The 16,968-nt window shown below is 41.4% G+C and overlaps 1 protein-coding gene across 10 annotated transcripts in view; it reads right to left on the reverse strand.

Moving 5' to 3' along the window:
* The window catches only part of SNED1 (sushi, nidogen and EGF like domains 1), a 247,816-nt gene that overhangs the window by 100,274 nt on the left and 130,574 nt on the right, over positions 1 to 16,968 (reverse strand). For 9 of the 10 annotated variants that reach the window (XM_040348915.1, XM_040348917.1, XM_040348912.1 and 6 more), the window contains 2 exons: positions 9,253 to 9,366; positions 439 to 552 (listed from right to left, as the gene is read on the reverse strand). In XM_040348915.1, the coding sequence (XP_040204849.1) occupies positions 439 to 552; positions 9,253 to 9,366 (228 nt within the window). The remainder of the gene's footprint in view (positions 1 to 438; positions 553 to 9,252; positions 9,367 to 16,968) is intronic. The other variant, XM_040348918.1, reaches the window with a different exon arrangement.

Consider the following 16,968-nt stretch of genomic DNA (forward strand, 5'->3'; position numbering starts at 1 on the left):
GGAACAAAAACAACTTGCAAAACTGGCAAGTAGCTTATTTCCTAATGTAACTAAAGAGGGTGAAAAATGCTAATATTGTTGCATACTCATTTAAAAATTGCACCCTGCCCTCCCATCTTACTTGTGACATGCTATGCTTTTCTATGCCACAGTAAAACACAAAACAAAATTGGCATAAGAAAGGAAAAATCTTCAAAGAAACTGCGTAAGTGGATAAAAGAATATAAATGATTCAGTATGAAGGTCGCATGCTATATTTTTCTAGTAAAAAAGACCTTTTATGCTGCAACACTAGGCAATGACAGGTTCTCTTATACAATCTGTCTGGGCATGGCCCCTTTATCAACACAAGAGATATATTTGAAAATGTATTTATTTAATTTTATGTTCTAATAATGGACTAAAGAACAAGATACAAACTCTTTTTAAATTACTAACCTGTTTGACATCGTTCACCGGTGTACCCCCCTGTACACACGCAGCTGTAACCATCTTCCAAATTCTTGCATGTTCCCCCATTCAGGCAAGGAAGTGATGCGCAGGGCCTGATCTCTAAACAAAGAAGCAGAAATTATTAAACCAAAAACTATATAAAATATTACTCAAGAAACACGACAACAGAAATACCACAAACACTAGTGTTCCCACCACTTATATGACATCTCTATGTGCTCAGTGTATATAGATGCTAAAAACAGCCCCGTAAAGATCAAAATAAAACAAAAAAAAAAGCGCTTCTTCTCAAAAAGAAGACAATAGATCATTGGAACTCATCTTATACCAACAAGTAAAAACATATGTTTACATAATTCTGCACAAAAGCATATATATATATATACAGTGGGGATCGAAAGTTTGGGCACCCCAGATACAAATTTGTATTCATGTGCATATCGAAGCCAAAGAAAGATGGAAAAATCTCCAAAAGGCATCAAATTACAGATTAGACATTCTTATAATATGTCAAAAAAAAGTTAGATTTTATTTCCATCATTTACACTTTCAAAATTACAGAAAACAAAAAAATGGCGTCTGCAAAAGTTTGGGCACCCTGCAGAATTTATAGCATGCACTGCCCCCTTTGCAAAGCTGAGACCTGCCAGTGTCATGGATTGTTCTCAATCATCGTCTGGGAAGACTAGGTGATGTCAATCTCAAAGGTTTTAAATGCCCAGACTCATCTGACCTTGCCCCAACAATCAGCACCATGGGTTCTTCTAAGCAGTTGTCTAGAAAACTGAAATTGAAAATAGTTGACGCTCACAATGCTGTTCAGAATGTAATTAAGAAATGGCAGTCATCAGGAACAGTGGAAGTTAAAGTAAGATCTGGAAGACCAAGAAAAATATCAGACAGAACAGCTCGCAGGATTGTGAGAAAAACAATTCAAAACCCTCGTTTGACTGCACGATCCCTCCAGAAAGATCTGGCAGACACTGGAGTTGTGGTACACTATTCCACTATAAAGAGATACTTGTACAAATATGGTCTTCATGGAAGAGTCATCAGAAGAAAACCTCTTCTACGTCCTCACCACAAAAATCAGCGTTTGAACTTTGCAAATTAACATATAGACAAGCCTGATGCATTTTGGAAACAAGTTCTGTGGACCGTTGAGGTTAAAATAGAACTTTTTGTCCGGAATGAGCAAAGGTACGTTTGGAGAAGAAAGGGCACAGAATTTAATGAAAAGAACCTCTGTCCAACTGTTAAGCATGGGGGTGGATCAATCATGCTTTGGGGTTGTATTGCAGCCAGTGGCACAGGGAACATTTCACGAGTAGAAGGAAAAATGGATTCAATAAAATTTCAGCAAATTTTGGATGGTAACTTGATGCCATCTGTGAAAAAGCTGAAGTTAAAGAGAGGATGGCTTCTATAAATGGATAATGATCCTAAACACACCTCAAAATCCATGGGGGATTACATCAAGAGGCGAAAACTGAAGGTTTTGCCATGACCTTCACAATCTCCTGACCTCAACATAATTGAAAATCTATGTATAGACCTTAAAAGAGCAGTGCTTGACAGACAGCACAGAAATCTCAAAGAACTGGAAGACTTTTGTAAGTAAGAATGGGCAAAGATACCTCAAACAAGAATTGAAAGACTCTTGGCTGGCTACAAAAAGCGTTTACAAGCTGTGATACTTGCCAAAGGGGGCAGTACAAGATATTAACTCTTCAGGGTGCCCAAACTTTTGCAGACGCCATTTTTTTGTTTTTTTGTAATTTTGAAAGTGTAAATGATGAAAATAAAATCTAACTTTTTGTTGACATATTATAAGAATGTCTAATCTGTAATATGATGCCTTTTGGAGATTTTTCCATCTTTCCTTGGCTTCGTTATGCACATTAATACAAATTTTTACCTGGGGTGCCCAAACTTTCGATCCCCACTGTATATATATATATATATATATATATATATATATATATATATATATATATATATATATATATATATATATATATATTTATATATACACACATACATACAAGGACAGATCTCACTGAGTCCTGGGCACTGATGACATCTCGCACACTTGCGGTCATACTGTTGTAAGACACTTTAACTTTCTTTGCAGAAGCCAACTGAGACTGCAAGCAGATACAAGCACAAGATCTTCCTTCCAGCCAATAGTGGAATGTTATGTAGCACTGCTCTATTTGCCTTTGATTAGTGATTTTAAAACCATGTGCCACAATGATTATAAGTTTTGCAAAAACAAAACAAAAACATTTATGCCTTCTTTCATCTGCAAGTGCTGACCAGATGATTATTGTATCATATAACTTTACAGAGGATTGATGAATGCTGTATAGATAATTTTTTTTTGAAGTTTTGAAAAGTATAAGGAGTTAAAATCCTACGAGTTTTTTTTTTTTTTTACTGAGTAATGTCACTCTTTATGACAACCGAGAGCTGCCTTTGAGTAGATCAGACAAAGATGTGTTATACAATGCTTGATATCTGTGCATGTGGTATTAGGAGCAGCTAAAGAAATGCATATACAGCAAGTAAAAGTAGTATTGAACACGTCACCTTTTTTGTAGGTAAATATATTTCTAATGCCGCGTACACACGATCGGTCAAACCGATGAGAACGGTCTGATGGACCGTTTTAATCGGACCAAACCGATCGTGTGTGGGCCCCATCAGTTATTTATCCATAGGTTAAAAAAAAGCAATCTTGTTTTAAATTTAACCGATGGATACCTAATCGATAGAAAAAAACGATCGTTTGTAGGCACGTCCATTGGTTAAAAATCCATGCATGCTCAGAATCAAGTCGACGCATGCTTGGAAGCATTGAACTTTGTTTTTTTAGCACGTAGTTGTGTTTTACGTCACCGCGTTCTGACACGATCGTATTTTTAACCGATGGTGTGTAGGCACGACGGACCATCAGTCAGCTTCATCGGTTAACCAATGAAAATGGTCTGAAGGACGGACCGATCGTGTGTACAGGGCATAAAGGTGTTATTGACATAAAATTTTCACCACACGTTGGTAACAACCCATGCAATCCACACATATAAAGACACCAAAATAAATAAGTTCTGAAATGAAGTGTAAAGTATTGAACACGCTAACTAAAATGTATTTAATACTTTGTACAAAATTCTTTGTTGGTAATGACAGCTTCAAGACCCCTCCTGTATGGAGAAACTAATTGCATGCTTTGCTCAAGTGTATTTTTGGCCCATTCTTCCATACAAACAGTCTTCAAATCTTGAAGGTTCTGTGGGCCTCTTCTATGAACTCTGATCTTTCCATAGATTTTTCTATTGAATTCAAGTCAGGTGATTGGCTGGTCTATTCTGGCAGGTACATTTTCTTTCTTTGAAACCAATTGAGAGTTTTCTTGGCTTTGTGTTTTGGATCATTGTCTTGCTGAAATGTCCACCCTCGTTTCATCTTCATCATCCATGGTATGTGGCAGCGAATTATTATCAAGAATATCTTGGTACATTTTTCCATTCATCCTTGCTTCAATCAAATGAAGTTTACCAGTCTCATATGCTGAAAAACAGCCCCACACCATGATGTTCCCACCTTCCAAACTTCACTGTTGGTATGGGGGTGTTTTTGGGGTGATGTGCAGTGCCATTTGACCTCCAAACATGGTGTGTATTATGGCATCCAAAGAATTACATTTTGGTCTCACCAGACCAGACTATATTCTCCCAGTATTATACAGGCTTATCTAAATGTTGTGCAGTATTGCCAACCTACCAGATTGAAATTTACTGGCACAACACCCGAAATTTACTGGCGCAGCCAAGTTTTTACTGGCATTTCACAAAAGTTACTAAATTACATTTTTAGGTGAAAATTTCAGTATTTAGGCTACAAACAAGTACGCTAGGCAAATAGCAATGTGATTTAACCACTTCCATACTGGGCACTTAAACACCCTCCTGACCAGACCAATTTTCAAGCTTCCGGTGCTCTTACAGTTTGAATGACAATTACTCAGTCATGCAACACTGTACCCAAATTATTTTTTTGTCCTTTTTTTCCCACAAATAGAGCTTTCTTTTGGTGGTATTTGATCACCTCTGCGTTTTTATTTTTTGCGCTATTAACCTCCCTGGCGGTATGATTCTTTCAGAAAAAACATGCTGAAAGCGGTACCATTATTTGCAAGGAAATTTGGCGTTTTATACTGTAGGCCTGTAATTTTTAGAAATAACTCACTTAAATCTGACCAAACAAGATTCTAATAGGCATCCCGGGTATGAAATTTTTTTAAAAACAAAATTATAAATTATAATATAATAAATAACTATAAATAATTATAACAAATAATAATATAATTATAATAAAAATGATTCAATAATGTAATCAACTCAAAATCACTGAAATGTGCTCAGTTGCAGAATTGTCGCTGTCATTACTTTTATTTTTTTATGACGAATTTCCACACAAATCGCTATCGCACAATTCTGCAAGTGATTATAATTTATTATCGCTGTTTTCTAGCTGATCTAAAACTATTTTTGACATAAAGGGACACTTTTGGTTGCTATGGACAATCTACAGTTTGCAGGGAGAAAAAAAGGTTTTTATTATATAAAATGACATGCAGCGCACTGGGCAGACCACTAGGGACAAGGGGGGTGTGTTTTTTTTACATACAGTACTGTAATCTATAAGATTACAGTATACTGTATGTAATGTGTTTGTTTACTTTTTTAAATTTGGCGCCGTTCTCCGTCCCCGTGCGTCGTAACGTCGCAGGGAACGGAGATCGGCGGCACAGGAGGACGCTGTGTGAATCGAGCGAGGTCCCGCTCGCTCACACAGCGCGGTGGCATCGCTGGATCCAGGGACAAGGTAAGTAAACACTCCCTGTACATCCAGCGAGGCGAGCCCGAGTCTGACTCAGGGTTACCGATCCTAGCCCAAAAATCTCACCCCGAGTCAGACTCGGGAACACCGCCCAGGAGGTTAATGAAAAAAGACCGAAAATTTGGAAAAAATAATATTTTTTCTTAGTTTCTGTGATAAAATTTTGCAAATTATTAATTTTTCTTCATAAATATTGGCCACAATATACATGTCTTTGATAAAATTAACCCAACGTTTTTGTAAATTATTTGGTCTGTGTGAAAGTTTTAGAGTCTACAAGCTATAGTGCAAATCATAAAAAATTGTCACATCTGATCAGACCTGATGTACTGAAGGCCTCTCTCATTTCTTGAGACCCTAACAAGCCAGGAATGCCCACAGATGGCACTGATGAGGTGGCACAGATGGCACTGATGAGGTGGCACAGATGGCACTGAGGCGGCACAGATGGCACTGAGATGGGTACTGATGAGATGGGTACTGATGTGCACCGATGAGGCCTGTGTACTGGTGGACACAGGTGGGCACTGATGAGGCGGCACAGATGGCACTAATGAGGCGGCACAGATGGCACTAATGAGGCGGCACAGATGGCACTAATGAGGTGGCACAGATGGCACTGAGATGGGTACTGATGAGATGGGTACTGATGTGCACTGATTGACTGTGGCACAGGTGGGCACTGATGAGGTGGCACAGGTGGGCACTGATGAGGTGGCACAGGTGGGCACTGATTGCAGATGTGCACTGAGGTGGCAGATGGGCACTGGGCACAGGTGGTACTGGTGGCACAGGTGGGCACATGTGGGCACAGTGGCACATGTGGGCATGGTGGCACAGGTGGGCACGGTGGTACTGGTGGGCACGGTGGTACTGGTGGGCACGGTGGTACTGGTGGGCACACGGTGGTACTGGTGGGCACACGGTGGTACTGGGGGGCACACGGTGGTATTGGGGGGCACACTGTGGTACTGGGGAGCACTGTGGTACTGTGGGGGGCACTGTGGCAGGCACTGTGGGGGGCACTGTAGTACTGGGGGGTACTGTGTGGGGCACTGTAGTACTGTGGGGGGCACTGTAGTACTGTGGGGGGCACAGGTGGTGGCACTGGTTAGTCATTTTTTTTTTTTTTTTTATCGCTGGTTACTTTGATTTCTCTCCCTTCCTCACACGCGGTGTCTGTGTGAGGAGGGGAGAGCCGGCAATGAGAGATGATCTCATATGTTTACATATGAGATCATCTCTCATTGGCCGCACAGATTGCGCTGTAAATAGCCGCTGCGATTGGCTATTTACCGCAATCTGTGTTTGGCTGTGTCCAAGGGACACGGCCAGCACAGCAGTTCCCCGCTGCGCGCTCGGGAGCGCGCGCGGGGAACGAGCAAAGGGGCGGCCGTAAAAAGACGGCCTGTTAGAGATTGAGAGCCGCGCTGCGGCCGTACAAAGTCGTACGTCCGTCAGCTAGTGGTTAAGGTAGATATTAACTACTTGCCGACCAGCCGGCGGCAGGTTGGCTCCCCTGCGCGAGATCACGTAGATTTACGTCATCTCGCGATTCAGCCACTAGGGGCGCGTGCGCCCCCCGCTCGCCCCTGGTCCCGATGCGCATGCCCGGTGGGCGCGATCACCGCCGTGCACCCGCGATCGCTCGTTACAGAGCGAGAACCGAGAGAAATGACGGATCATCTGTTCTTACAATGTATGAACAGCGATCAGTCATTTCACCTAGTCAGTCCCATCCCCCCTTTAGTTAGAACACACACAGGGAACATAATTAACCCCTTCCACGCCCCCTAGTGTTAACCCCTTCCCTGCCAGTGGCATTTTTATAGTAATCAATGCATTTTTATAGCACTGATCGCTATAAAAATGGCAATGGTCCCAAAAATGTGTCAAAAGTGTCCGAAGTGTCCCCATAAGGTCACAATACCGATAAAAATCGCCGATCGCCGCCATTACTAGTAAAAAAAAAATATTAATAAAAATGCCATAAAACTATGCCCTATTTGTAGACGCTATAACTTTTGCGCAAACCAATCAATAAACGCTTATTGCGATATTTTTTATGAAAAATATGTAGAAGAATACGTATCGGCCTAAACTGAGGAAAAACATTTTTTTTATATATTTTTGGGGATATTTATTACAGCAAAAATTAAAAAATATTCATTTTTTTTTCAAAATTGTCGCTCTATTTTTGTTTATAGCACAAAAAATAAAAACCACAGAGGTGATCAAATACCACCAAAAGAAAGCTCTATTTGTGGGAAAAAAAAGCACACCAATTTTGTTTGGGAGCCGCGTCGCACGACCGCAAAATTGTCAGTTAAAGTGACGCATTGCCGAATCGCAAAAAGTGGCCCGGTCATTGACCAGCAATATGGCCCGGGGCTGAAGTGGTTAAGGTAAAAACCTATTTTAGTTATTTTCAATATAATAAGGACAAATTATTTAGTCACATCACCCCCTGCCTCCATCCCCCTCTGCCACCAACACCCCCTGGCTTCACCCCCTCTGCGGTGCCACAATCTCCCCCTGCCTCCAATCTCCCCCTGCCTCCAATCTCCCCCAGGCCCCCTGCCTCCAATCACCCCCAGCCTCCATCCCCCTCTGTGGTGCCACCAACAACCCCTGTCTCCATCCCCCCCCCTCTGCGGTGCCACCAACAACCCCTGCCTCCAATCACCATGCGCAGTTCCAATGCCGAACAGATCTCTGCTATTTTTACTGGCACATTCCTGCAACCATTTACGAATGGGGGAAAAAAGTGCCCGTTTTTACGAACTGTCCATAAAAATACGGACTGTTGGCAACACTGATGTTGTGCAGCAAATTTTAATGTGCTTATTTATCAGCAATGGAGTCTTGCATGGTGAGCGTGCATACAGGCCATGGCGGTTGAGTGAACTATTTATTGTTTCTTTAAAACAATAGTACCTTTCACTCCTCTGTCAGAAATCTTGCGAGGAGCACTTGGTTGTGGCCTTTTTATGGTGAAATTATGTTCTTTCCACTTACGGATTATGGCCCCAAAAGTGCTCACTGGAACATTCAGAAGTTTAGAAATCTTTCTGTAAGCAATGCCATCAGTAGCTTTTGTAACAATAAGGTTGCAAAGGTCTTGAGAGAGCCCTTTTTCTTTTACCCATAATGAGATGTTTCTTGTGTGACACCTTGGTAATGAGACACCTTTTTATAGGCCATCAGTTGAGACTGAACCAGCCAATATAATTTGCACTCACAGGGGGCAGGATTGCGTTCTAATTACTGATAGATTTCAGCTAGTGTCTTGGCGTTCCATGCCTTTTTGCACCTTCCTTTCTTCAAGTATTCAATACTTTTCCCAGAGTCATTCTATTTTATTACATGTTAAGCCCCTTTCAGACGTGCGGACCGTATGTCCGCTTTTTCATCCATCTGTTTGCGGATGAAAAAGGGACATACATTGGTCCCTATGTGATTGCGGGTGTCAGCGGATAGACATCCGCTGACACCCGTAATCACCCGCCTCTGCAAAGATCCGATTTTGCGGATGGAAGAAAACCCTATTTTTTCTTCCGTCTGCGGATCAGATGAACACGGACACATGTCAGCCGCCGGCTCAGCAGGGATATACGGAGCGATCCCAGCTGAGCTTACAGACACACGGAGGCGGATCATTACTGATTTGCCCTGTGTGAAAGGGCCCTAACCTGGTTTCTGAACTTATTTGGTTTGGTTTCTTTGTTTGGATGAATTGCATTAGTTGTTACCACTGTGTGGTAAACAAAAATCACATCAATAGCACCTTTAGAAATATATTTACCTAGAAAAATGATGACATGTTCAATATTTTTTTTACCCGCTGTATTACAGAAGTACTGGAGTAAGATAAGAGATGTGGGATGAGATTACCTGTCTCACAGCGCTCCCCAGTGAATCCACGCGTACATAAACAGCTGTAACTTTCATCCACATCCTTACACAATGCTCCATTCAGACAAGGAGAAGAGAAACAAGGCCTGACTTCTAGAAGAAATAGCAAGAATACATTTGTAAAAACCTAGATGAAAACAGAGAAATGGCATAAAAATATTAATTCACTGCCTGGTCATCTATCCCCTACTGCCACTCCCTCCTTGTTGGCTTACCTTTACATAGGCTATCCCCCTTCAGTCCATTATGTATTCTGCTGTCAGACTCATGCACCTTACCAACCGTTCAGTGTCTGCTGCCTCTCTGCCAATTCCTTACACTGGCTTCTGCTCACCCAATGAATTAAATTCAAAATACTAATAACAAATTACAAAGCCATCCACAACTTGGATACCCAGCTACATCACTGACCTAGTCTCAAAATACCAACCAACTCGTTCCCTTTGCTCCTCCCTAGACCTCCTGCTCTCTAGCTCCGTTGTCACCTTCTCCCATGCTCGCCTCCAGGACTTCTCCCGAGCCTCTCCCATCCTATCGAACTCCCTACCCCAATCTGTCTGACTATCTCCTACTCTGTCCACATTTAGGCGATCACTGAAAACCCTTATCTTCAGAGAAGCCTATCCTGCCCCCGCCCAACAACTGTACTTTTTTTTTCTCCATCAGCTCATCCCACACAACTATTACCTTTTGTATAACTTGACCCTCCCTTCTAGATTGTAAGCTTTAATGAGCAGGGACATCTGATTCCTCCTGTATTGAATTTTTCTGTAACTGTATTGTCTGCCCTCATGTTGTAAAGCTCTGCACAAATTGTTGGTGCTATTAAAATCCTGTATAATAATAATAATAATAATAATAATAATAATACAGCAGTGATGTCCAGTGCGAAGTCCCTGAGGGCTTCATGCAGGCATTTTGAGGAAGAAGCATTAATGTTGCCAGGTGAAGACTTGCTTTAACTAATTTAGAGAAACTGTACTGCCACAAACATGGGACTGCCACTGCTGATGGGATTCAGAATATATTAGTTGCCTGGCTGTCTAGCCTCAGTCCTTCATAAATAACTGACCTAGAACAGGCATATGACCAGTGATGGCAAACAAAAATCAGAACTCTTAATCTGCATACTCATTCTAGGTCACTGTCTCAAAGGGGTTAATTTACCTAAAGCACATATGCTGTTCACTTTGCAAGGAAAATTTCCCTTATCTTAGTAAATGAGGTAAAGCTCTGCTGACTTACATCATCCAATCACATGCAAGCAAAAAATAGAAATGACTGTAATTCAAGATATGGAATTTACAGGTATGTCAACATTTTTATTATCTTTATCACACAGTACTGGAGATAGGTATCAATCTACAGACCACGGGATAACTCCAAGCAATGAATCAAGTGGTGGGCAACAAACCGGCTAAAACAGCAGGAACAGGCTCACAGGAAACACAAGAAGGGTTAAGTGACTTGAACAGTTAAAGTGGTTCTAAAGCTAACGTTTTTTACCTTAATGCATTACCTGCATTAACCTTTTCCCGACTAAGCCTATTTCTAAAATGTTTTGCTTGCAAGGTAAAATCTGTATTTATTGCTAGAAAATTGCTTAGAACCCCAAACATTATATATTTTTTTTTAGCATGGTGGTCGTTGCAATATTTTATGTCACACTGTATTTGCGCAGGGGTCTTTCAAACACAATTTTTAAGGAAAAAATACACATTTTTATGGATTAAAAAAAGAAATAAACTTAGCCTAAACTTAGATATCAAACATGTCATGCTTTGAAATTAGGCACACTCATGGAATGGCAACAAACTACGGTAACTAAAAATCTCCAAAGGCAATGCTTTTTAAAAAAATAACGGTTACCAGGTTAGAGTTACAGAAGAGGTCTAATGCTAGAATTATTGCTCTCGCTCTGTCGATCGTGGCGATACCTCACATGTGTGATTTGAACACCTTTTACATATGCAGGGATGGTGGTGCATTAAGTAAAGAAATCCTATTTATTTTTTTACATTGTCACTTTTAGAGAATTTTTTTTTTGTTTTAGCACTTTTATTGCTGTCACAAGAAATGTAAACATCCCCTGTGACAGTAATAGGTAATGACAGGTACTCTTTATGGAGGGATCTGGGGTCTAAAAGACTCCAAATCCCTCCTTTGTACTTCAAAGTATTCAGATTGCCAAAAACGGCGATTCTGAATACTGTCACTTTTTTTAAAACCGGCGCCATTGGCAGCTGAAAACTGGAAGTGACATTGTGATGTCGCTTCTGTGTTTACCGAAAGAAGACTGGAATGAAGCCGTTTTTGGTTTTGTTTCAGTTTCTCTCTAGCCGACGGAAGTGCCGGATCGTGGATCGATTTTATCCCGGTGGGACAGGAGGCCTGGTAAGAGTGTCGGAAAGGCGGCAGGAAGGAGGGGACGTCCACTCTTGCTCCTCCGCATACGCTCAGCTGGAAGGCATTAACGTAAAAAAAAAATTCCACTAGTTGTTCCTTCCAACCCCCTCCCTAAATACCTGTATCGATCCTGCACTGTCCCGTCTGCAGCAGCACTGGTTCTCTCTCTCTCCTCTCATGGGCTAAGAGACCAGTGTTAATTTCCGATTTAGTTTTAGTCATAGTCTTTTGATTAAAGTGTCATTTTAGTTTTAGTTGTATTTTAGTCATCTGAATTATTTTAGTTTTAGTTGTATTTTAGTCAACTAAAATATCCAGTACATTTTATTAGACTAAAAACCTAGTAATAATAACGGGTTTAGTTTAATTGTAATGCATTATTTAAGCATTCCTTTTATAATTTCCAAACTCATTATATATGCCTGGATTAAAAAATATAATAACATGTAGTGGGGAGTACTGTGAGCAGTGGCAGTCAAGCATCGGAGGCAAGAATTCAGGCTCAGGAGTACTATGGTAGCAAGTCTCCAAGGCAGCCTGTGATTGTTCAGGGAATGACAAAGGGTCCAATAAGTTAGCACCACAAAATACGCCAAAAATATATACATTTTCTGTTTGTAATGTAAATATTATATGAACACGTGAACAAAAGGTGAGTATAACTTGCCACGCTGCATTTACTAAGAGATGAGAACATTTCTTAAATGAGAAATCTAGTGGCAGGTCTATAGGAGACTAGGGAAAAGCCTAACTATTAAAGTAGACAAATGGCAGGAAAATTGGAAACCTTATGGGAGCCTGGCTACTGCATACATTTTGATCAGCACATCATGGGTAAAAGGACTTATAGTAGTATTTGGAAAGTCCTTGTATTCTCTCCCAAGAGAAAAGAAGATGAACTCCCATTACAACAATAAGGCCAATTGTAACAATAAGGGATTAGTGAAACCATCTTCCTTTGTAAAAAAGCAGTGAATAGAGGCAGATATGAGCAAAGGAAGAATATTGAGGACAGCAATAAGATTCATTGTGCATCTCGCTTGAAGGCAGCATGAAAGAAACAGCCAAGACGTCTCTTTTTTAGGTTTGGATAAATGCTGGTAGATTACCCTTCACTTCCAGAGACAGGAGGTAGCCTCCAATGCTTTTTAGCAGGTTCAGTGGGCTTAGATGTGGTTCTGCACAGCCTGAAGGACCCACAGAAGATGATGACGCCTGGAGAGGCAAACACATCCTATACTTAAAGAGGTTGTAACCCTAAAAATCTCTGTGACCCGCTGCTCTCCTCTCTCCCTCCCTGCCTGTCAGCTCCTGTAGGTGTGAGACAATCTCTTCACCCCAACCCCTCCTGCTGCTATTAGTAGCTGGCTGTAAAGTTAAATAAAGATTACTATTAACCCCTCTGTTCTGCTAAGCCATACTACACTGTGTACATGTTTGTATAAAATTGTGCCTGTAAATACCTTACTTCAGTTTGTTTCTAGCCGGGCACTTGACCTCTAGCCACTCTCCTTCCCCGAACTAAGGGCTATAGCAGGAGGGGCTAAGCGAACAGCACAGCGGTCAGGTGACTTCCCAGCTGACGTCAGAGGGAGATCTCGGCCCCTCCCAATGTAACTTGTAGATTGGGGCAGAAAAGCAGCCAGAGGTCAGGTGACCGGCCAGAACAAACTGAAATAAGGTATTTACAGGCACAATTTTATACAAACACGTACACAGTGTAGTATGGCATAATAGAACAGAGGAGCTGGTAGTAATCCTTATTTGAGTTTATGAGGGGATGTCCGAATTGTGATATAATTTGAATAATAGTGTAGGAGTCGCCTTCCCTCAATAGCTGCCTTAACCACTTCCGGACCGCCTCATGTACATATACGTCAGCAGAATGGCACGGACAGGCACATCAACGTACCTGTACGTGCTCTGCTTGACGTGGGTCGGGGGTCCAATCGGGACCCCCCCGGTACTTGCGGCGGTCCGGTAAGCTTCAGGAGCGAATCGGGATGAGGGGGCGGTGGTTCGTTTTTGTCCGCCCCCTCCGGATCGCTCCCCAGCCAATCCGCTTCCTCCCCCGCCCTCCTCCGCCTGCATTGTAAACACAGGCAGAGGAGGAAGTGATGTCACCACTCCTCCCGCCGGCATATTCGTCCGGCGGAGGAGCGGAGACATCACACAGTGAGTACACAAGCACTACACTGACACCTGTACACATAGGCATACAACCCCCCCCCCCCGGTCACCCCCCGATCACCCCCCCAGTCACACTGTCACTAAATAGCAGTGATAATTTACTGATCACTGCATTTAGTGTCAGTGTGACAGGCAGTTAGTGTCAGGCAGTTAGTGTTAGGTCCAGGATAGCCCCCTACCCCCCCAATAAAGGTTTTAACCCCTTGATCACCCCCTAGTTAACCCTTTCACCCCCCTTTTGCCAGCGTCACTAAGCGATCGTTTTTCTGATCGCTGTATTAGTGTCGCTCGTGCCACTAGGTAGCTAGTTTTTTTTTTAGGTTCACCGCCATGTTTTTATAGCGTTTGAAAATTTATGGGGGTACCTAACGCTATAAAAACATGGCGGAAATTCCAGAAAATGTACTCTAGTTTGTAGACGCTATAATTTTTGCGAAAACAAAAAAATATACGCTTATTGCGATTTTTTTTACTAAAGACATGTGGCTGAATACATTTTGGCCTAAATGTTTGACTAAAATTTCGTTTTTTCGATATTTTTTACTTTTTGTTATAAGAAAAATCATTTTTGTTCTAAATTTTCGATCTTTTTCCGTTTACATCGCAAAAAATTAAAATCGCAGAGGCAATCAAATACCATCAAAAGAAAGCTCTATTTGTGGGAAGAAAAGGACGCAATTTTGTTTCGGTACAACATTGCATGACCGCGCAATTACCAGTTAAAGCAGCGCAGTGCCAAATTGTAAAAACACCTTGGGTCTTTAGGCAGCGTATTGGTCCAGGGCTTAAGTGGTTAATGTATTCATTAAGGGAATTTCTAAATAGAAGCTCGGCGCCAATTATTAAACTTCTGCTCAAATGCATAGAAAGTAAGGACATTCTAAAGATCTGGAAGATCACATTCTCCATGGTGTCTACACAGGATGAAAGGACCGAGGACATGAGCTGCAATTTTGAAGAAATATTAGGATTATATATATCAGCAGAAAGCTCACTATTAATTTCTCCAGCCCAGTTTGCCATAGTCTGAGCAACTGATAAGGTGGCTATGGCTGGCTATTGGTCAGAGCAAAGGTGGACTTTAAAAAAGTCTCCAGACAACCATCCACTGAATCATTAAAGGAGGGAGTACTCACAATATAAATAGTTGATTGATCATTTAGTGCAAGAATGGGAGGGTCAACAGTCAACAGTAGGGTCAACAGTCAACAGTTGGGGTCAGACCATTTCTTGTGAAATTCTGTCCAAAGGATACAAGTCCATCCAGTTCAACAAATAGAAGGGAAAAAAAATATACAATCCTATACTCAAAGTTGAAGGCAAACACAGCATCATCCAATTAGCTTCAGTGGGGGAAAAGATTCCTTCCTGATCCCCCAAGAGGCAATGGGATATTCCCTGGATCAACTTTACCTATAAATATTAGTCTCCAGTTATGTGTATCTAGAAAATAATCTAGGCCTTTTTTAAAACAATCTACTGAGCTAGATAGAACCAGCTCTTGAGGAAGTCTATTTCACATTTTAACAGCTCTTAATGTGAAGAAGCCTTTCCATATTTGGAGATTACATTTATTTTCCTCCAGATGTAAAAAGTTCCCCCTTGTCTTCTGTGATGACCTTAAAGTAAATGACGCAACACCAAGTTCACTATATGGATCACTTATGTATTTATACATGTTGATCATATCCCCCCCTTAATTTCCTCCTCTCAAGAGAATAAATTCAGTTCAACTAATTGTTCCTCATAGCTGAGTTCCTCCATGCCTCTTATCAATTTGATTGCCCTTCTCTGCACTTTCCCCAGTTCCCCAATATCCTTTTTGTGAACTGGTGCCCAAAACTGAACAGGGGTAAAATGATACCTATCTCTCCGCAGTCCATACCTCTTTTAATTTTAAAGGATTTTGCAGCTTGGCATTGCATGCTATTATTAGACTTATGATCTACCAAAACACCCAGGTAATAACCTCTTTGTGTTTGACAGATCATTGCATAGGCCCAACTTGACTAAACCAGGGTAGGAAAAGACTTTCTAGAAAATCCCTCTTTTTGTGCATTTAAAAACATAAGGGGGGGCAGCCTCTGGATTAGAGCCTAATCAGGCAGGTCACATGGTACTGGTCTGTGAGACAGCCTGAATCAGAGGGCTGCAGCAGTGTGTGTGTTAGATTTGGTTCCGGCAAAGAAATTCTGGGTGCAGTTTCAGACTCCAATGTAGTTGATCCTTATACGCTGACAACCGCTGGGAGTGCAGGCAATGAAAGAGCTCGACCCAGCTCCACTGAAGTCAGTAAGGATGGAAAAGATGTCCCAGGAGTCACACATCACACAAAACTCTCATGTAAAGAGTGGAAGTAGCCTCAGCCTAGATTCCGTCCAGGTCACACCTCCGACATGTTCCCCCCCCCCCCCCCACAGGGCTTAGTCATGAAAATTGTGGTTTGATATGTGGAATGTTTTTTTATGGTGACACATTTTGGGATTGCGTTACTAAAAACTGGAGAGTACAAAATCTGGTGTAGCTCTGCATAGAAGCCAATCAGCTTATAACTTAAGCTTGTTCAATTAAGCTTTGACAAAAAACTTGGAGGCCGATTGGTTTTCATGCAGAGCTGCACCAGATTTTTCACTCTCCAGTTTTAGTAAATCAACCCCTTTAGGTCTATATAGGAGATTTTTTGGAGACATTATTTAGTCATTTACAGCAGTATATATATTTATTTTCCTGGCAAATTCTTTATTTAGAGTATCCAGCATTCAAAAGATAACTAGTTGCAATGGAAACATACATATACAAAGTGGTACAGCGTCATACAGTGGTCGGTATCATGTTAACTGAGCATGTACATTAACCACATAAAACAAAGATGGCCATTCAGGGTGGTCCATCACAAACATATACAGTAAAAATAATGACAGAAAGTTTTCTCTTAGTTATTAACAAGGTGGGTGCATACACAGGGGTTACGGGGCTAGAGGGAAACTATGGAAAAATAGGATTTTTTGTACTCACCGTAAAAGTCCATGGACGGACACAGCTCCTTATATCTTGACAAGTGGGTTATGTTCCCTGTTTACAGGAGAGGACTAGGCAGAA

Source organism: Rana temporaria, chromosome 4 (assembly GCF_905171775.1).
Source record: "Rana temporaria chromosome 4, aRanTem1.1, whole genome shotgun sequence".
Taxonomy (NCBI): Eukaryota; Metazoa; Chordata; class Amphibia; order Anura; family Ranidae; genus Rana; species Rana temporaria.